Genomic DNA, 20,273 nt, shown 5'->3' on the forward strand with positions numbered 1-20,273 from the left:
GCTTCAGGAGAGAGACTGCCAAATCAGGCGGTACCCTCCAGGACTCTGCCCTTATGGTTGAACTCCACCCTCCCATCTCAGGCCTGGTGCTCCCTTTTGTGGTACTGGCATCTCCATGGCCTGGCCACCCACTGCATGCTCGAGGTGATTCATCTCCTAGTCAGATGTCAGGGGCGTCTGGGTGGCTCAGTCAGTTGAGCATCTGACTCTTGGTTTTGGCTTAGGTCATGATCTCAGGGTCGTGAGATGGAGCCCCACATCTAGCTCAGAGGGGAGTCTGCTTGGAATTCTCTCCCTCTTTCTCTCTGCCCCTCCACCTGTTCTCTTTCTCTCTCTCTCTCTCTCTCAAATGAATGAATAAAAAATAAGTCAGATGCCAGTTGGCTGACCATTCCATTCTCACACTAATATGAAGATCTACTTGGGAAGACAATTGAGGATCAGAATTTTGGTAATTAAACTTGGAAATGGTATATGGGAGGAAACTGAGTTCTGCTTGGATCTGCTGAGAATGCCAGGTTGGCAGGGCTTCCTGGTGGAAACACCCAGGTCAAAATCAAGACCTGGAATTCAGGGGACTAATCGGATTAGAGCTATCTATTTCAGCATTAAATGCTCTATGTTTATGTGTTAAATGCACGAACAGAAGCTATGATGTAGGTGAAATCACCAAAGAGGAGAACAGAGATGGAAAGCTGAGGACTGAATTTTGCAGAAAGTCCATATTTAAGGGGCAAAAGGAAGAAAAACTAGTGAATAAAGAGGGAGTGACAGGTGAGGAGGTTAGAGAATCTGGGCTGGGAGACATCAAAGAAGCCTCAGAGGAAGCCACACTGGTTCTGGATGGGAAGAGTGGACGGACCCCTATTAAGGACTGGAATTAATCTGCTGAGGACTCAGGGAGGGGATCGTCAGGGGATCGGGTGACCTTTGCCGTTTCTTCAAAACTGGAGATGGAGAGCAGTTTCCAAAGCAGAGGGATGGAAGTCAGGTGACAGGGGTAACAAGGTGGGAAATGAGGATGTGAGAGCAGCTGGTTTAGAACATTCATAAAGGAGAAGGTAGAAAAACAAGAATAGCTAAAGATAGTGGGTCAAGGTTACTCACAAGACCTGGAAGTGCCATACATCTTTGTAAGCACAGGGAGGGAAATCATACACACACACACACACACACACACACTCAACAGGATACAGAGATGAGCTATAGTGTCAGGCTGAGTGGTCAGTAATACTTGAGGGGCTAAGTGAAGGGAGGTGTCTCCAGGAGGCATCAGTTGCTGCCCTTCTGGGCTGAGGGAGGAGGGAGATGTGAAGGACGTGGGATGAGGGTGGTGAATTGAGTAAAAGGCACACAAAAGTAAGTGAAATGATATGATAATTGACTCTCTCTGCTTGAGTTATTTCACTCAGCATAATCTCCTCTGGTCCCATCCATTTGCTACAAAAGTTGGGTATTCATCCTTTCTGATGGAGGCATAATACTCCATTGTATATATGGACCATATCTTCTTTATCCATTCATCTGTTGAAGGGCATCTTGGCTCTTTGCACATTGGCAACTGTGGCCATTGCTGGAGCACTGGGTGTGGTACATAAACAATGAATCTTGGAACGCTGAAAAAATTAAATTAAATTTAAAAAAAAAGAAAAAAGGGTAAAATTTAGCATAGAAAAAAAAAAAAAAGGCACACACAGCCCCAGTCTCTGTCACAGTACAGCAGGAGGCTGGCCTTAAGCAGTGCTGTGTCGTGTTCTGTCCGTTGCGCCTCCCCCATTTCTCAGTACTGTCCCTTTCCCTGCCTTTCAGCCCCGGTGGATGAGGTCAAGCTCTCTATCCTGCTGAAAGAGGATGTGGAGTCTGGGAAGGCCGTTGTGCTTCGGTGCTCCGTGAATGAAGCGTCTGGCCCAATCACCTTCAGTTTTTACAGAGAAAAAGAGACCAGGCCCTTCCACCAAACCACCTTGAATGAAACCCAGGCCATTTGGCACAACTCAAAGGCTAGCAAGGAGCATGAAGGACGGTATTACTGCACAGCCTTCAACAGAGCCAATCGTGTTAAAAGCAGCCCCCAAAGCAACATACTGACAGTCAGAGGTGAGTCAGGGTCTCAAACAGGGGGACATAGTGTGATCTCAAAGGGTGAGGCCAAGGCCTCACCCCTTGTAAGAGGAGGCGGACCACTGTTTAGCTCATTTCACTGAGGATTAAGAGACCGATGTCCTCCAGGCTCTTTTGTTGCAAATGACAGACACGCATCCACATTATATAAAAGAGGAATTGGTTATTATAAAAAATTAGAAACTTTTCCCATAGTCGTAATTCCAAATTCTTGGTCAAGAGATACCAGTTGGTCCATGTTGGGTCAAATGTCCACCCATGGACTACCTATGGCCAAGGGGATTAGGTCATGCAGAAGGGACATAGGGGAGCCCACACAAGTGGGTAGAAGGTGGTCTCCTAGTGAAGGAGAAGGGCTGAATAGACCCGAAAAAGGAGTCGACTTCAGTCCAGTGGTCCTTTAAGCTGATGCTATTGCAAACAAACAAAAAACACACAAGAACATTTCTGTGCCAGCTGTGAACAGTGTCTTTCAGAAGTAAGATGCTGGTTACAAGGACTATAAAAATTAGTCTTATTTGTTGCTTGAACCTGGTATTATTTCTTGCTGGCAGAGGAAAAACCTGTGTTTGTGTGTGTGTGTGTGTATTTTTTTTTCTTTGTTTCCAGTCTTTCTTGCCCCATGGATAAAAGGACTTATTGCAGTATTTGTCATTGGAGTGATAATTGCCGTCTTTATACTTGGGGCCAGATGTTATTTTCAGAAGAAAGCCAAGGGTGAGTACAGTTCTTTCATTCCATTCTGGTAGGTTGCTCTGTCCAGGAAACGGGCCATGGACAGGAGGGGCTTCAGCTTCATGGAGGCCTGGTGCTCTGCCCCACTGGGAACCAAGGAGATATAGCTGAGAACAATTGCTTTTCTCTTTGTGGTGTTACCTTGATAATCGAAGACTTTGGCTTTGGTGGGCAAAAAGCTTTTATTGCCCTTTGGATTTAGTTAGGCACAAATGAAAGCAACTGCTTTCCTAGTTGGACAACCCAGAAAAGATGCATTGGAGCGGTGGTGAGGGGGAGGTTGTAGCTAGGTGTGGTCAGAAGATACTGTTTCATGGGGTTGGCCACACCCAGTCCTGCAGCTGGGACCTGCCCTGCCTAGCTCCCCATCCACTGAATGCCTCCCAGTTGATCTGCCGTTTGTGCCATGATTTCTACCCTGTGCTTGAGGTTAACCACACATGGAAAGGAAGCCAGGATCACCCAGACACTCAGGAATCAGTCAGCTAGCATGAACTTAAGGAAAAGGACACAGCCCCAGTAAATTCTGCATCAATTTCTGTGGAGTACAGCAGTTTCTTTTGGAGCTCCAGCGCTGCGGCCTGGGATGGGTGGGGACAGATGGGATGAGGCGGGGCCCTGGGCTTTTTCTAGAACAAGAAAGCTGCAACCCTTCTGGGAAGACAGGCTCCAGAACCAGCCCCTTGCTAAGGTCTCAGGCCAGCTTGGAATTAAGAGAATAAGGACTGATGTAGCCTTTCCTTCTTGGAATCATCTTGAATTGAAGAAAGAGTTGCCTGTTTACCCTTACCTGGTTCCTTGACTTCATCTCCACCACGTGCCACTAAAGAAACTCGCTCCTGGCTAAAACAGTCAAAATGTCCGTATTTCTGGAGGAAATGATGTGAAATCTCTTGGTATAAGACCAAGAGAAGACCTATTTTGTTTATTTGTTTTTTTCTTCTTTATTTGAAGCGGAATATATTTGGCTTTCTTTTCTCTTTTCATGGGTGTTCAATCTTCAAGGAAGTCAAATATGGTGGAGATGAGTGTTCTTATCTGATACAAACATGGGTACATTATACTAACTTTGGATTTTCTCTTTCTCTTTCAAAGCCAAGCAGACACCAGTGGAGATGTCCAGGTCAGTGTGTGTATTTAGGAGGGAGGTGGCTGCTCTGTAGACATGCATCAACTAAAGGAAAATTCTGGTCGTTAGAGGGTTTTCAGTATCCCCTGGAAAACCCAGAAAAATAAGGGTCTTAGATGTGAGTAGCATAGGGAAGTGTGAGTGTGCACACATGTGTGTGTCTTTGGCTCCATGGATGATTGCCAACTATCCTTCAATGGGAAAGAGTGGCTTTATTCTGAGGTCATGTCCCTCCTATACTGTTCCTTGTGAGATCCCTTTTTCCTTATGAAATTATACTGGTAATAGATGGAATTTTTAAAATTTGCGTAATTTGCAAAATAGAGTTGGCCTTAAAAAAAAAAAAAAAGTGGTAATGTTTCTACTGTTCTTGAAATCCAAAATCCGAAGGTATGGAAAGGATAGTTCTGTTCTGGAGAAAAACAGTAGCATAGGATGAAGAATTCAGAGGGATAGAATTCATCTTGGCCCTGACACTTTTTTTTTTCTTAAACAAACACCAAATACCGAATTTATAAAAAAGTTTCACATATTATATATAAATTAAAAGAAATTACACAGATTCCCAAGCAAACTATTAAAAGGTGTCATTTTCATTTCTAGTTTGAGGCTAATATTGACGTGTATGAGAAATTGTGTGAGAGCAAATAATACTCTTGATCAACAATAATGAAATCATACATACTACTTAAGGCAAAATATTTTATATTTATAGTAACTATAATATACAATAATATTCAATTTGGCAGAAATTTATCTGAAACAATTTCTATACATACAAGAATATATTCCTAACAGGTAATTTATATGTAAGTGAAAGTAACAAGGATATATGTGTGTATGTATTTGATTAATATAGGATAATTTTAGTATGCCAAATATTTATGAGACGATAGACTATTTAATAAATGGAATAAACAGAATAATCAAGCAATTCTGGAAATAAGTGAAGACCGTCCAAAGGAGGTCAAGAAAACGTTACTTCTTCAGAGCTTGCTACAGTATGGGAGGGCCCTCACACTTATTTTAACAGCAAAGAGTTTTTATCAACCTTCTGGAAAAATAGTTAGTTTTCCACAGGAGAGAGTAAAGTTTTCCTCACTTCAGAAAACTGGTTTTCTCATTATCTTTCCTTGATTGTTTTCATAGTTTGAAGTTAGAGCCAAAAAAAGTCATATTCTTTCTTTCCTTTTGAAATTTCATTTCAAGGCCAGCAGCTCCCCTTCTGAACTCCAGCAATGAGAAGATGTTGTCAGATCCCAATACTGAAGCCAACAGACATTACGGTAGAGTCGTGGTTTCTTGCTAAGTGTTTTCCCCTAGCTGGCTGCACACTCCCTCACCCCTCTTAGAAGCCGAATCTGTAGGTGACAGAGTTCAAGTTGGAAGGGAGGCCCTATCCTCTAGCAGGGGCACTTCATCTAACCAGTTGTGGAAGGGTGAGCTGATAAGCAAAACAAAAACTTAGGAAGAAAGGCAGAACATTTTACCCTAATCTCACCACCTCCTAAACATGCTGGGGAACGAAAAGGTAGAGAATGATTACAAGGCTGCAGATACCCATCCTGGGTTATCGTCTAAAACTTTGAACATGGCCCAGGTATAATCATTATCCTTTTGTTAGAGTTTGAGAGAGCATGTTATCCGCTGAAGTCATCGGTAAAAGATCTCAGATGGAATTATTTATCACAAGCATGAGACAGTTTCCTTTCAGCTTTTACCAAAACTGCTTTCCATAGTTCTCTGTAGTGGAGGCATTTAAAAGAAAAAAGTGGTACAAGCGAAGAGTACCTGATAAGGCTTGGGGCAAGCTTAGAAACCTGCTCAGTTGGGTGGGGAGCCAATCCCGGAGTTCTTAATCCCATCTGGTCTCTGAGAAAGCTCCCAGCAGGGCAGAGAATACTATCCCATGCAACTAGTCCTGTCCCAGACCAGGTTGGGGGCAGTTTTCTTTATCATCAGGTCTGGGAAGAGAATGCTGATGTTCTTTTCTAATTGTGTAAGTGTTCCGCAAAATGAGAATTTTAGGATAGTCCTCTAGCAGGGCGTACTTGAGAAATATATTTTAAGAACTGAGCAATTCTTATAACTACCAAATCATCCACCTTTAAAAAGTGAATAAAATAGCGCCTGGCTGGCTCAGTCAGCAGAGTGTGAGATTCAGTCTCAGGGTGGTGAGTTCAAGCCCCACAAAGGGCATGGAGCCTACTTTAAAAAAAAATAAACACATAAACAAACAAACAATAAATAAATAATAAACAGATAGAAGAACCTGGGAATTCCTGAAGTCCATCAAATAGAACAGGAACTAAAGAAAACACACAGTGGGGTATAATCCTTACTAAAAAGTGAATAAAACATTTGTAATAACAAAAGTAATGGACCAGTAAAGAAAACAGAGCAAATATATCATATAAGAAACTGCATTCAGAAAAATTTGGTGACTGTTTAGCAAAAAGTAAGCATTACAGAAGAAGTACATTTTTGTGGTATGAGGGGGTCTTTTGGTTATTTGTATTATACGTAAATACATAGTTTAAATTGAATGCTAATGTAGACTTACATTAAAATAAGATAAAACATGGAGGACATTGGGAGTTGGAGAGGAGAAGTGAGTTGGGGGAAATCGGAGGGAGAGACGAACCATGAGAGACTATGGATTCTGAGAAACAAACTGAGGGTTTTGGAGGGGAGAGAGATAGAGGGATGGGTGACCCTGGTGGTGGGTATTAAGGAGGGCATGTATTGCATGAGCACTGGGTGTGGTACATAAACAATGAATCTTGGAACACTGAAAAAAATTAAATTAAAAAAAATAGGATTTCCCCCCACATTTCCAAACTGCAAGAAATACTCTAATTATATTGTCTCTTTGTGGATTGTTTTACTTTATGAAGTAGTTTAGCAATCACTGTAAGCAATTAACTTAAAAACATAATGGAAAAGTCATGTGTTCTTCGGAAGTATTTATGTTATTTATAATCCATAGAATTATTTTTAATAAAGAACAACTTGATGGGAAAAAAAAAAAAAGTTAAGAAGTTCTTTTTACCCACTGAGGTGGCAGCCTGGAGGTACCACCATTTCTTTAAGCCACGTTCTCCTGCATCCAGCTCTCTGGTTGGAGACGGTTAGTTTGCTAGCGTTCTTCATGTTTCTGGTTACAGGCCCACCCCTTTAGAAATAAGCTTCATTTCCAATGAGGTTGCTCAAAGTGAACAATTCTGAATTTTGAACAATTCATAAGCAGAAGTATCTCTCCGTGGAATGATGGGCATGGTTGGTGTTAGAAACTGACCACTTGGGGGTTGGATAGGGCCATAGTGGGGCGAGGAGGGAATCCAGAATCTTCTACGCAGCTGGTGGCCTACTACACCAAAGAGGTTAAACTTGACTCTGTGTGTTAGTGGCACCCAGTTTTTTTTACAAGTTATATAGGAAACTAGGATTTCCGTTGCCACTCATCCTCTTTGTTATTTTTCAACTAGGTTACAATGAAGATGTTGGAAACCATGCAATGAAACCAATAAATGAAAATAAAGGTAATTATCAAATTAAGTTTTTGGCTTTTTTTTAAAATTAGAAGCATTTATAGAAAAAAAAGACCTCTAGGAAAGAACTAAAACTGTTAAGACCTGGGGATATTGTACCCTCCCCTTCACCCCCCAGGGACCCTGTCCCTGGCTGCTGTATAAAATGGAAGTGGCTGGTCATTTGCTCCAAAGGTGCTATCTTGTGTCCTTACTGGAAAGTAACCTAGGGACCCCTGGGTGGCTCAGCAGGTTGAGCATCTGACTCTGTTTTGGCTCAGGTTACGATCTCAGGGTTGGGAGACTGAGCCCCATGTCAGGCTCCGTGCTCAACATGGAGTCTGGTTGAGATCCTTTCTCCCTCTTCCTCTGCCCCTCCCCCCCAACTTGCTCTCTCTCTCTCTCTCTCTCTCTCTTTTTCTCTCTCAAATAAATTTAAAAATGTCTTAAAAAAAAAAAAAAAGACAGTAACCTGAATTCCAGGAGGAAAGAGCTGGGTTATACATAACAGGGAACTGTGTACTGGGCACCATAGAAGGATCGTCTTTCTCTTGGATAGTAGAGGTGGGGTGTTTTTTATAATAGCATTGGGGTAAATCATCAAGTTTTACACCTTACACTTACACAAGGTTTCATGTCTTTTATGCTTCAGTTAGGCTGGAAGGAAAGTATTAAGGGTCGGGGATGGGGAGAGGCACACAGGATACTTCAGGGGTAATAAAAATGTTATTTTTCTTGAAAAGGGTGAAGGGTACACCGTTACTTATTATTATTATTTGTGTTTTATGCATAACTTACAAATATTTTCTGATACTTAAGTATTTAATAAAAATAAAACACACTATAAAAAATAGAAAATATCACTGCTGCTAATGTTTAAAGACAATGAACAATAGAGTCCTTGCTGCGGCTTTAAAGCTCGTAAAGATGGGGCTAACTCATTTTGCAAAAGTCGCTTCCCCTCCGGGGTCCTCTCACAAGAACTAAAGATCTAAAACAGTAAACACCGGTGTCCTCAACCACACATCAGTTTCTGGTGCTGGTGAGAAAGACTGACTCTGAGGCTTCAAAAATAAAACAATAATGTGACTTTGAGCTAAAGACCAGCCATTTTACCAGATTTTGCCCTAGCGGCCCAACTGCTTTCATAGACTTGTTTTTCGATGCATACGGCTTATGCTCTCAGAGCATTTTTAGGATGGGGAAACCTGTTCCCCATTTCCTGAGATTCTTTCCTTCTTGGAAATAGTTTTCTATGCCTATGGCTGTGGAATACGCTTCCAGAGTTAACTGCCATGGCTGATCCTGAGCTTTTAACAATCCTTCCCCTGTGGGAACAAGGGGGGACCTGGGCAGAAGGGTACCCCCACGTCCTGGGGAGAGCGGGACTTGTCAGGGTCTTCCCCAGCCTGTGGTGTCCATCTCACTTGGAATGAATAGACTTTAGCCTGTGTCTAGCTTCCTCCTCGAAACAGGGACTTCTGCAGTCATTTGAGTGGAAATCTGTAATGCAGGGGGAGGCCCCCGGAGGAGGTTTTGTCTAACTGTGGGGTGCTGTGGTTCTTTTGAGCAGAGCCTCTGACCTTGGATGTAGAATACACAGAAGTGGAAGTGACCTCGCCTGAGTCTTACCAAGGTAAGCACCATTACTGGGGTGATCCCCCACGCTTTGTTCTCTGCTGGGGTATAGACACCAGGGGGAGGTGTGCTGTGACCCAAGGACAAAGGTCCCTTCAGTCAGTCAGACCTGCTGGGCATGACTACGGCGGGAGCAGGGATGCCTGCCTAGGCTTTTGAAGCATTAAATAAATTTCATTCTTATTTATCTCACGATTAATAATGAGTAGGTTTTCCTGAGCAATTATTAAGTGCTAAGAAATGTGTTTGTTGAGAGGCTTTTTGAGGGCCTCACTGCCCGTGTTTGGGCTTTCTTCCGGAGCTATGTTCCTTGCCCGTGCCTAGTATCTTCCTTAAAGAGCTGCTTGCACACGGAGCCTGGGGAAATGAAACACATGTTCGAAAGTGGTGAGGGCTTGGCTCTTTAGAGGGACTCTTGGGGAAGTGCTTCTGAAACCAGAGTCCCCTTCTGTGTGAACAGTGGCACGAGCCTCCCACTTCAGGTTTTGTTTTTCTGTTTGCGGTTCTCTCGGGCGCAGCTGACCTGGCTCTGTGGCTCCCTTAGGGACACAGATACAGAGTGGACTGCTCCACAGCGAATGCCAGAACGTCAGTTGCAGTTGCTTTTTGCCGCCCCTGTCAAAAAAAAAAACGATGCATCTCCTCCTGGCTTTCCTTCACCCTAGCCACCCACAGCCTTCTTGCCCTGCTGGGTGGCTCTTTAAGGCTATAGCCACACATCCCCCCTCCCACTGAGGCCCAGGACTGCTGCTGGGTCCACTCCACCAGACTAGTCGTGCATAGCATTAACCAGAGTCCCAGGGCAATGGCATCCCTTTGTCCTCTCTGGCTCCATGAATCCGGAAGAGTTTTGGGCTCCTTCCTGCTTCCTTGCTTAGGTCCTGGGCACCACGTAAGCGGGTGTGTGCACAGAACCTTCAGGTGAGGCTGTCCCCTATGGCTCCTGGGCTGTGTGCTGCCCAGTGGGGCACTGTACCCACAGTCCACCATCAGAATGGCCCCTAGGGTTGATGCTGCCCCGTCTGCATGATCACGCTGGGCATCCCACTTGTGAGGCTGGACTGGACCTGGGAAGGGTGGGGGCCGTGGCAGGCCTGGAGTTCTCTTCCTCTTTATTTCATTGTAAAGAGGTTTGCTTGTTAACAAAGTAAAGTCCTTGATGGGCCAGCCCTTGTGCAAGCAGCAAAGGTTCATATATGGCCCTTCTTCCCGCCCCCCCCATGGGGGTAGAGCCTGTGAGGGAGCCAAGAAAACACAGAAACGAAGAATATATAGACAGCGTCAGGTGATGGTTAGTGCTCAGAAGGAAAGGGAGCAATGAGACGGCGCGAAAGGCGGCTTTGGGGGCTGGCATTGAAGCTGGGGCCTGCAGGGCACAAAGAAGGTGGCCCCAATAAGAGGAGGAAGGGTTGGGAGGACCCAGGAAATGGGCAGGACAGCGTGCGGTGGCCCAGAGCTTGGCTCATCTGAGGATCTGGAAGGAGGCAGAGGTCGGTGTGTTGTCCCGGGCCAGAAGGGATGAGGGCGGAGACAAAGTGCCAGCAGTGGGTAGACTGGAGATAGATTTCAGAGACATGCCACCGTGGATGACATTTTATGGCAAGGATCGGGGAGACCAAATCACTACAGGTCTGGATGGACGGTTCCGATATCTGAGATTGGGAGGAACAGGTCCGGTTAGGTTAAGCATGAGATGCCGAAGAGGAGACAGCACGGGGGGCTGGTGCTCAGAACAGAGTCTGGTTCGGCTGTGGCTAAAGGGGCTGTAGGGGACTCCCTTCCAGCCTTCTCTGGTCCTGCCAGAGCCGCTACAAATGCCCCTTTGTCACTGTGCATCATGGGCTCAGTTCTGGCGGTAACAGCTTCCTTCCTCTAAAGGGGAATTCAGGCCAGGAAGGGAAGGTGAAGCGTAAAAAGAGGACAGGGCTGCCCCAAGATTTTGCATATGTGTAGAAAAACCCTGCTGTCCCCAACCCTCCAAATTCCATGGGGTGCTCAAGCTGACAGCGATTGCCCCGGGCTCTGGCCTCAAGGTTCTCATGCCAGGTCCTGTTCTCGCCGCTGCTGCCCGCTGGGCCAGGACGAGGTGGGATTAAGAGCACTGGGCCTGATGCCTCAGAGGGTTTGTAGTGAAGGCAGCTGATAGAGAAAGGATGCAGTGTTGTGTCCTTGCAAAAGGGTCCATTTTCCTTTCTTTTGGGAATGTTTCCATGTTAGAGTGTCTGGTTTTCTTTTTCTTGTGTGAGGGTGGGGTGGGCTTTAAAGGGAAAAGAAGTCTTAGGACAGGATGACAAGGGGTGCGTTCCTTGCTAGACTGTGCACAGCTGCGGTCACCATTCCCCATGTTGCTGCGAGGGTCTCATGAGAGCTAGAGTGACAGCCGTGTGGGTGGAAATGGAGAGTTTTTGGAAGGTACACGTTGTGTTTTCTGGATCCAGCCTCTTGGGTGCTCAGGGACAGCAGGGTAGGGCCAGCCTGGCCTAGGAAGCTGTCCCCTTGCTTTCTCGTGGGTGGTGGGTGGGGTGTCCCTAGGGTGGGGAAAGGGCTTTGTGGTTTCAAGGCCAGTGATGAGTAAACTTGATGTGGTCTTGGCCAACCCAGTTCCCTATCCTCAAGGCTCCCTCTTCCACAGCTGGGGTGGGGGAGGGGATGAGGCCTGCGTCCAGCTCTGCCTCCGACTGGCAGCTGACCAAGGAATCACTGGGGGATGGAGGCGGGGTGGGAAGGAACTTGTTCAGCCTGGTCTGTTGCTTGTTTGCTCTGAGGCTAATTGCTGGGAAAACCCCATGACGTTGAAGCCATCTCTTTCTCTGAGAACAGAGAAAAACAGAAGCCAAAATAAAGCCCCATCCGGAAACATGCCTGACAGCAGAGACAAACAGCCTGTTGGCGTGGGTTACTCATTAGTGAGCAGCTGCAGAGCAGGGCAGGGGTGGTGGAGGTGAGCGGCCAGCCCCGGCCCATCACTGGGGGCAGGACAGGGGGCAGCAGGAGGAATTGCTGGGGCAGCTGCAAGGATAGCCGCTCGGCCAAGAAGTGGAAACCACCCTGCCACCCGGACTGATCCACAGTTACAAGAAGGAAGGGGGTCAAGTGTAGCTCTTGAGTCCAGAGGGTGTTAGTGTCCCCAAGGTGACCAGAGAGGTCTACCAGCAAGCCTGGGGGGTATGGATCTTACAAGGTGCCCAACCCCCAGGCTTGGCCACCCCACCCCATCCCTCCTTTCTTTCCCCCTGGGCCTGGCTCCCATTGTGGGACAGGGTCTGAGGACGAGCTGGCAGGGACCCAGGGCACCTGGTATACAGCGCCTTATACCATCGTTTCTCCCCGCATTGTCTGCTCCACAGCCCAGGGCTCCTGAAAGCTCTGGGTCCAAGTCACCTTCTCCCTTCCTGGTCCACAGTGCCCAGCACAGAGCAGGTGTTAGGATCACACTGAATTCGAGACTCACCCAGACCTAACACGGAGCAGAATCCCTTGGGAATGTGGCAGATCCCCAGGAGATGCAGAAATCCCTGGAGCCTCCCTGTGCACCCCCAAATCTGGTGCCATGGAGGGAGTGTGGGGAGCGGGGTGGGCATCTCTGCTGGCCTCTTAGAAAAATGCAGGTGTCCTAGCAGAGGGGTGCTTGGTGGCTCAGCCACCCTGGTGAGTACCAGCTCCTGTTTGGTGTCTTGGTGGAGTCATATGAAGCCTTCTGCAAGGGCCTGGCCGCTCCAAATGTCCCAGACTCACCTGCTGGGGGATCTGAACCGCCCCTCCACCCCCAGCCTTCCTCCTAGAACCACTACCGTTCACCATTCAGTGTCTGATGAAGGACCATGGCTTTGATCACCAAGATCTAAAACCTCGGGGAACAGGCTGGTTATACTAATACCTTCCTCAAGTTCAGGGGTTTGAGAGGGCTAGAGACCCTTGCAAGGACATTGACTGGTGCCTTCATTGTCCTATCAAACCTCTGTGCCTCCAGGTAGCCATGCAAGGCCTGGGCCTGAGAGGTGCACCCAGAGCTCTGGGTCCACCAGGGAGACAGTCTTGGGGACAAATAATATTGGTGTGGTCATGGGCAAGTGTCCCCAAAGTGCTGAGTGTGAGCACAGGGGTCCTGTGTAACTGCCCTGGGCACAGGGAAGGGGTGAGCGTGTTAGGGAGTGGGTAGGTATGTGAGGGTGTGTGAACCGGTGCGGGAACAAAGCTTGTCCTGGGACTTGGAGGACGAGGAGGAGTGGGCCAAAGAGAATGGGCCGTGCCGGCAGTGAAGGGACACTCTTAGGGTCGGGGGGCATCCCTGGAGCCTAGTGAGTCAAGGGCATCTTGGCGCAGTTAGAGTCCACGGGCGTGGCCCAGCCAGCTGCCGGCCACTAAGGAAAACAACAGCCACTTGGTACAGAGGACGGTCAGGAAGCGTCTTCCCCTGTTGGGTGCTTCGTTTCCGGATCCGTAGAAGGAGAATGTTGGCCACATGTAGAAAGCTACCTTTCCACAGTGAGGCTTCCTGGTCTTTCGTGCAGGTGAGAGGAGGCGGGGGAAGTGGCTGGGCCCTGTCCTGTTTCCTGAGGTTTGTGGGGGGGTGTGTATGTACGTGCTGTGTGTGTACACACTGGGTGTGTGTGTACGCAGCGTGTAGACACAGTATGGTGTGTGTACAAGTATGTGTATATACAACCTGTACGTAGACTTGAACTTAAACAGATGCCCGTATGGGTGCTTTGTCCCCCAAACGCTGAGTCTCCTCAGGGCGTAATGCATACCCTGGTCAGTCCTCTGTCTGCTCTTCTGAAAGAGTCCACACCAGAGGATCTCAGCCTGGTCTGTGTCTTAGAATCCCCTGGAAGCTCTTAAAAAACCCCAGTGCCAGGGCCACCCCAGACCAGTCAGAGCCAGAATGGGGCCCCGGTGTTGGCATTTGACATCGGCTGGCCCGGCAAGATTTTAAGTGGTTCTTGGTCCCAGCTGATCCTTAAAGTCACAGATGATGCCCACGCTCTAACCCAGGCCTCAGGTGATTGGGAGCCCAGAGCCCTGCCCCCTGGGAGTGGCCGGGAAAGCGACTGGACACGGGGACACCCTGGCAGGGAAGGAGGGGTGGGGCCCCCGAGCTGGAGGCTGCAGGCCGATACTGGGGACCCCTCCACCTGTGGTCCTTCGGGCCCAGGGTTCCCCTGGAGCAGCTGGACCCGCCCCTCTACTGGCCTGTTGACCTCATCCTTCCAGGCTGGGTGCCACTAGTTAGACCAGGATCTTCTGAAGCCAGGAAGTGGCCTGAGCTTTGTGGCAACAAGGTCTCCAGCCCCTGCTGGAGAAGGGTGTTCATGGGGTCAGGGGTTAGTGGGTAAGCAGGGAGCCTCGGACCTTCTCCTGCTTCAGCAGTGGGCTGACCTGGTGCCCAGAGGCAGCTGTTGACCTGTACCCGGTCACTTTCCAGGTCTGGAAACCAAGGGCACAGAGACGGTGTACAGTGAAATCCGGAAAGCTAACCCTGGTGAGTGAGGGCCCTTGACTCCCCCAGCCTGAGGGATGGTTCCCCCAGAATCATCCATGGGGGCTTGGGAGTGGGCAGGAGAAGAAGGAGCAAAGGAAGACAAAAAGGAGTACCTCCCCTTATACCGAAGCTGGTGGCTGCCTCTCTCCTGCCACCCCTAAAACGTAGCCACATGTTACATGTGCTGTAATTTAGTCAATGCACACTTATTAAGCGCCTACTGCATGCCAGGGATATAGAACTTCACATGTTCAGACCCAGCTCAGGAGCATCTGGGCTGGAGTGTGTCCTGGCACCACTGTGGGCTCACGGGACCCCAGGAGAAGCAGCGTGGCTCCACCCATGTTCAGGTGCCAGCCAGGGCATCTCATCTGCCCTCTCCGCCCCCCGCCCCACCCCCACGGGCCCTGGTGCATGATGGGCACCCAGAATTCGTAGACAAAGTCAGTGCTTTGCTTTCAAGACGTTGGGGAGCTCAGTCTCTATAAGAACACACTGCCTGGGGGTGGGTGGGGGGGTGTAGATCCGCTCCTTCCATTCTCCCTTTCTCTGGTGACAGACCCCAATTCAGTCCCCGTCTCCACCACTTCCCCCATGAAGATCTTCCCCCAGGACTGAACATGGTACCCAAGCAGACATGGAGCTGGGGAAGCTCCCAGCAGTATCATTTTTGTATCATTATTCTATCCCATTCTGGGGAAATGAATGGAACACAAAGACTCCTTTTTCAATTCTGAAAATAAGTCACAGGCCAAAAGGCATAATTCTGGGGGAAATAGTCACTATGTGGATATCTTGCCTCAGACCTGTATTTAAGTGGATTATCTGAGGAGCATTACAACTGGCCAGGAAGCTTCGGGACAGCCCAGCTACTCTGAGCAGGGTCCGCAGACCCACGGCTGTGGCGGTCTCAGGGCGAGTCCAGACCTGCGAGAATCAGAATCTTCAGAATCTGAACTCCTAACAGGCTTCTAGATACTGTTGACAATTGCTAACATTGGAGAAGCACTGTCTTAACCACAGGAGACCCCCTTTTTATCTGAAAGAGGAATCTCCCTTTAGTGAATATGTTTTTTTAATGGTATTTTCATGGGTAGAGCAGAAACTCAACCCCTTGAGGAACTTGACACTGACCAACTTTCAGAAAGCATCTCCGGGGGCAATTTTCGATTTCAGTGTCTCATTTTGCAATCTCAATATGTTCAGAGCCAGCAAAATGCAAATTGAAAAATAAATAGACCTTCTCTGTTCTTCCAGTGTAACAAAAAGCTAGAGCTCCAGTAGGGTTCACCCAATTGTATGAAAACACCCCTTCTGCTCTCCTCAAGGTCCCTGAGATCGTTCACATTTAATTACTTTGGTTATACAAGGAGGACGGAGCGCTTACTGTGTTGGAATATCTCTTTGAATCCTCACAGTTAGTCCCATTTTACAGATGAGGATACTGAGGCACAGAGCAGTTGAAACACTTGCCCAAGTTCGCACAGGAAGCAGGTCCCCACAATGGCCTGCCCTGGAGGTGGATTTCCATGCTCCTGATCACAGATCAGGGAACTGCATTGCCTTTGGTTTCGGGGAAAGGAAGCTGTGGATTGTGGAGCCGACAGGGGTTGCCCCCAGAGCGCTTCCCCCCACAGGAGACCTGCGGGAAGCCTGCAGTCTGCTGTGGCCTGAGCCTGCTGCTGGAGGCCCTTTACCGCTGGAAAAGGCTACCCCCAGTGTGCACCCCGAAGGGTGTGTGTTAGGTGCCCCGCAAATTAGGCTGGCAAAAGACAGGTTAACAGGAGAAAAACCAAGTGATGGGAAACTGCAGAGTGGTTAGAAGTGGGGGCTTATATAGGAAGTTAACCAAGAACAATAAAAATTTTTTGTAGGTGCTTTCTGCATCCGTTGACTGTCATTTGCCTTCAGCTCAAAATAACCCTATGCTGATGTGGCATGTTTGGAGGAGGCCTATTGTGATTTTCTACCCCTGCTTTAGGGCCGCTGTTCAGATGGGTTCCCTCAGGGGCCCCAGGCTGGTTCTCCAGGCCTGAGTCCTCAGTCCCCCGCTGTGGGAACCCTACTGCTCCCTCTGACCTAAGGCAGGAATGGACCGCAGGACCCGACCCTATAGGGATTCAGGGTGGTGAAGGGCCCTATTTTGCTGACAGACATCTGAGCCCCAGTCCCCATCCCCAGTCCCCGTGCGGCCACTTGGCAGCTGTGTCTTTGACCAAGATGTCTAACCCCTCTGAGACTCCAGTTTCTTCCACTGAGATTAAATGAGAGAAGGGGGGAGATGGTGCAAATTACCCCAAGCACCAGTCCTCATAGTATCCCTGTCCTACAGTGAGCATCCAAGCCCTTTTAGCTGAAAGATGCCAGAGAAACTTGAGCCCAGGCAGAGACTAGAGCCGTGTCCTGATTCCCGGCCAGGGCGCTCCTCCTGCCCAATCTGGGCTGTCAGGAGTCGGCGGGGCCTTGGGCACCTCTGTAATCTGGTCTCCGACCCGGCAGCCAGCTCCTGCCCAGCGTTTGGGGGTTATAGAGAGAGCCCTGGTCTTGTGGTCAAATCCCCGGTGCTGCTTTGGAAGTCCCTGCTGGCCCCTCACTGAAGAGGCTCCGTCCTGGAAGCCTCAGGAGTTGCTGTTCTGGAACATTTCCTGCTGGGCTGCTGCTCCCCAGGGAGATGGGGGTGGGGGGCAGGCAGAGGCTGGCAGCCTCGGGTCAATTCTCTTCCCTTTCCTTTCCTCTTACCGTCATATGCTACTCTATGCGCAGGCCTCAAAACCAGCTTGGGGTGGCGGGAGCTCTACGACTCTTCCTGTTCTGCAGATGGGGAAATGGGCCCAGAGGTTAAATAATTTGTCCCAGAGCAGATCCCAAGGCCAGTGGTTGGCAGAGCAGGGAGTCGGAGGCAGGGAGGCCGGCTGCAGAGCGCGGCTCCTCACATCTCTCCACACCGCCAAACCGATGGACCACGTGCTGTGTGTTTTCCAGCTCTCTGGTCGGCTTCCCATCATCACCGGTCTCCCTAGAGGAGTCGCCTCTGTTAAGAGTGACAGCCGGTATGGTCTGGGTGACCCTGGCTGAGTCGTGGAAACTCTAGGGACCCTGGTCACCACCTCTGTGAGATGAGGGGCAGATGCCCGATCTAGATGGAGTGTTCCCCAGGTCTGTTAAAACACAGACGGTGCGGCAACCAGCCCCCTGAATTTTGGATTCAGTAGGTCTGGAGTGAGGCTACTTTGCATTCCTCACAGATTCTCACATATCTGGCTATTGGTCTGGGGACCACACTTCTAGAAGACTCTCCTAGATGTTTCCAGGTTCCCTTCAGGTGATGCCACTCAAGTGCTTCTTGTTTGACAAGGTGGGGTCTTGGAGTCTTTCCCACTCCTCAGCAGTCTTGGAAGGATCCCTCAGGGTTGGCAAGCAGAGAGAATCCTCCAACACGGGTGCAAGGGTGCGGGTGTAGATGTGGGGGGGGGGGGAGAAGGGTGACACCTAATAAAATAAGGGACCTCGTGAGGGTGGGTGTCCGGACAGGTCAGTGAGCAGGCTGCATGCAGAGCTACGTCTTCTCTAACCTTTCCTTCCTAGATTTTTTTCCTTCCCACCTTAATTTCTCAGTCCTCGCCACCTTCCAACTAGCCGCACTTCAGGGCTGGCTATTTTGGGAAATGGCTCACAGGGCGTAGTTCTGGCTCTTAAACCCCCTTTTTTCCCCTGAGTGATACAAAGGAAAACTGCTCCTCTAGATAAGCTAAAGGGCATCGGGCAGGCCTGCCACCAAGGAGCAGCCCCAGGGCGGGGCTCTGGGTAGGACCAGCGCCCTGGGGAGAGGGTTGCTGGGCGGCTGGCTGAGGGCTGGCGGTCATCTGGAGGCTGGGGGAGGAGCCAAGTTCTTGGCAATCGTGGCTTTCGGCTCTAAGCTCAGCCTTGTCTGTGTGGGAGTTTTAACTGTGACAAAACATACATCACATTTGGCATTTTAATCACTTTTAAGTGTACATTTCAGTGGCATTAAATACATTCACACAATCCTACAACCATCATCACCATCCATCTCCAGAACGTTTCCATCTTCCCAGAGTGAAACTTCATACCCAGTAAACAATAACTCGTGACTCTCCCAGCCCCTGGCCACAACCATTCTCCTTTGCACGTCCCTGAATGTGACTAAGCTCAGCGTTTTTATGTTAAATGAGGTAGTTGGATGGATGATCTTAAGTTGCCTTCCAGTCAGAACGTTTGGAGAGTCTCGGTCCTAGCGTTTGGAAGTAATGGTCATTCGTCTATGCTTTGGTCCGTCTGTCCATCCGGAACCATTCCCCTGAACATGTTGGTTCTAAGTAACTGCTAAGAGTTACTTTTTAGGTCCCTTGGAGCCAATCCCAATCCTTTACTCACCCTTGATTCCAAGACCCTATACGTATTTGCACCTAAGCCTGAGTTTTTCCTTCAAATCTGAATTAAGTCATGGATCTCCGGGCCCAACTCACTGTGCTTCTGTCGTGTTTGTGTTGGCTGGCGTCCACCTGGATGGTTCTTTGCACTCTAATCCTGCGGGGAACACCCTAAGTGGGAGATAGAGGCTTGGGGTTGATTTTCAGCCCTGCCCTTATCCAGTTGTATGACTTGGCTCCCGCCCCTCATTTCTCCCTCAGGTGTTACTTTTCTCATTTTCAATAAAACATCCCTCGCTCATGTGGGACTGCTGCAGAACACTCAGTGTTCTCAGGAGTGAGTGCTGGGGCTAAGAGCTGTAGTGGGCAGGTGGGTAGGAGTAGTGGGTACTGTAGGGGGTAAAATGGGGAGGAGAGGACATCTCTTCCAACCCAGTGTCCCCTGCTGGGTCGTGGTGGTTAGGTCTGCTCTTCTGCTGGGAACCTACTATTTCATTGACAAAGAGCTAAGCTAACATCTTGTCCCAGCCATTAACTCAGTCCAGGGCAAGGAAACCCCTGATCTTACAGTTCTTCCCTCTCCAACTCTTAGGTGATTCATTACAACATGTTAGGGAAAGAAGGAGAGGGGTTCTCAGTATTAGGAAATTTATTTCTGAAAGAAACCCCACTGAGGGGCGCCTGGGTAGCTCAGTGGGTTAAGCCTCTGTCTTCAGCTCAGGTCATGATCCCAGGGTCCAGGGATCGAGCCCCGCATCGGGCTCTCTGCTCAGCAGGAAGCCTGCTTCCCTCTCTCTCTGTCTGCCTCTCTGCCTACTTGTGATCTCTCTGTCAAATAAATAAATAAAATCTTTAAAAAAAAAAAAAAAAGAAACCCCACTGAGAGAAGCCTAAGGAGAAGGGAAAGCAAGATCTGGAAAAGAGCCAGAACGGGGTTGAGAAACAGCTTCTGCATCTACATAACCATGGGCAGGCTTAGCTAATGGAGACCACACAGATAATTTCTCATAATTTGGATCTGCAAGGATAGCATTTGGGTTTGTTTTTTTTTTTTTTTTTAAGTACTTATTCTTTCTCCAACGATTTGCCTGAGGTCAGGTTTGCAAATCCCAGTCAGCTACGGTGGCTCTGGTTACAGCATCGGACCTGACTTTCCAGAAACAGGAACGAAGTCTGTTTTTATGTCTCTTATTAAGCAGTAATGTAGGTAGTCCAAGAAGTGAGTGCTTAAAGAAAGTCATACAGGG

At 48.6% G+C, this 20,273-nt stretch overlaps 1 protein-coding gene across 3 annotated transcripts in view; it reads left to right on the plus strand.

Annotated features, from left to right (window-relative positions):
• LOC111158031 (platelet and endothelial cell adhesion molecule 1) overlaps positions 1-20,273 on the plus strand; it is a 59,382-nt gene that overhangs the window by 29,133 nt on the left and 9,976 nt on the right. For 2 of the 3 annotated variants that reach the window (XM_022519821.1, XM_022519822.1), the window contains exons 9-15: positions 1,810-2,097; positions 2,731-2,838; positions 3,952-3,979; positions 5,195-5,271; positions 7,474-7,527; positions 9,089-9,151; positions 14,579-14,635. In XM_022519821.1, the coding sequence (XP_022375529.1) occupies positions 1,810-2,097; positions 2,731-2,838; positions 3,952-3,979; positions 5,195-5,271; positions 7,474-7,527; positions 9,089-9,151; positions 14,579-14,635 (675 nt within the window). The remainder of the gene's footprint in view (positions 1-1,809; positions 2,098-2,730; positions 2,839-3,951; positions 3,980-5,194; positions 5,272-7,473; positions 7,528-9,088; positions 9,152-14,578; positions 14,636-20,273) is intronic. The other variant, XM_022519823.1, reaches the window with a different exon arrangement.

This window comes from Enhydra lutris, unplaced genomic scaffold, assembly GCF_002288905.1.
Source record: "Enhydra lutris kenyoni isolate GAN:26980312 unplaced genomic scaffold, ASM228890v2 scaffoldscaffold57, whole genome shotgun sequence".
In the NCBI taxonomy this organism is placed as follows: Eukaryota; Metazoa; Chordata; class Mammalia; order Carnivora; family Mustelidae; genus Enhydra; species Enhydra lutris.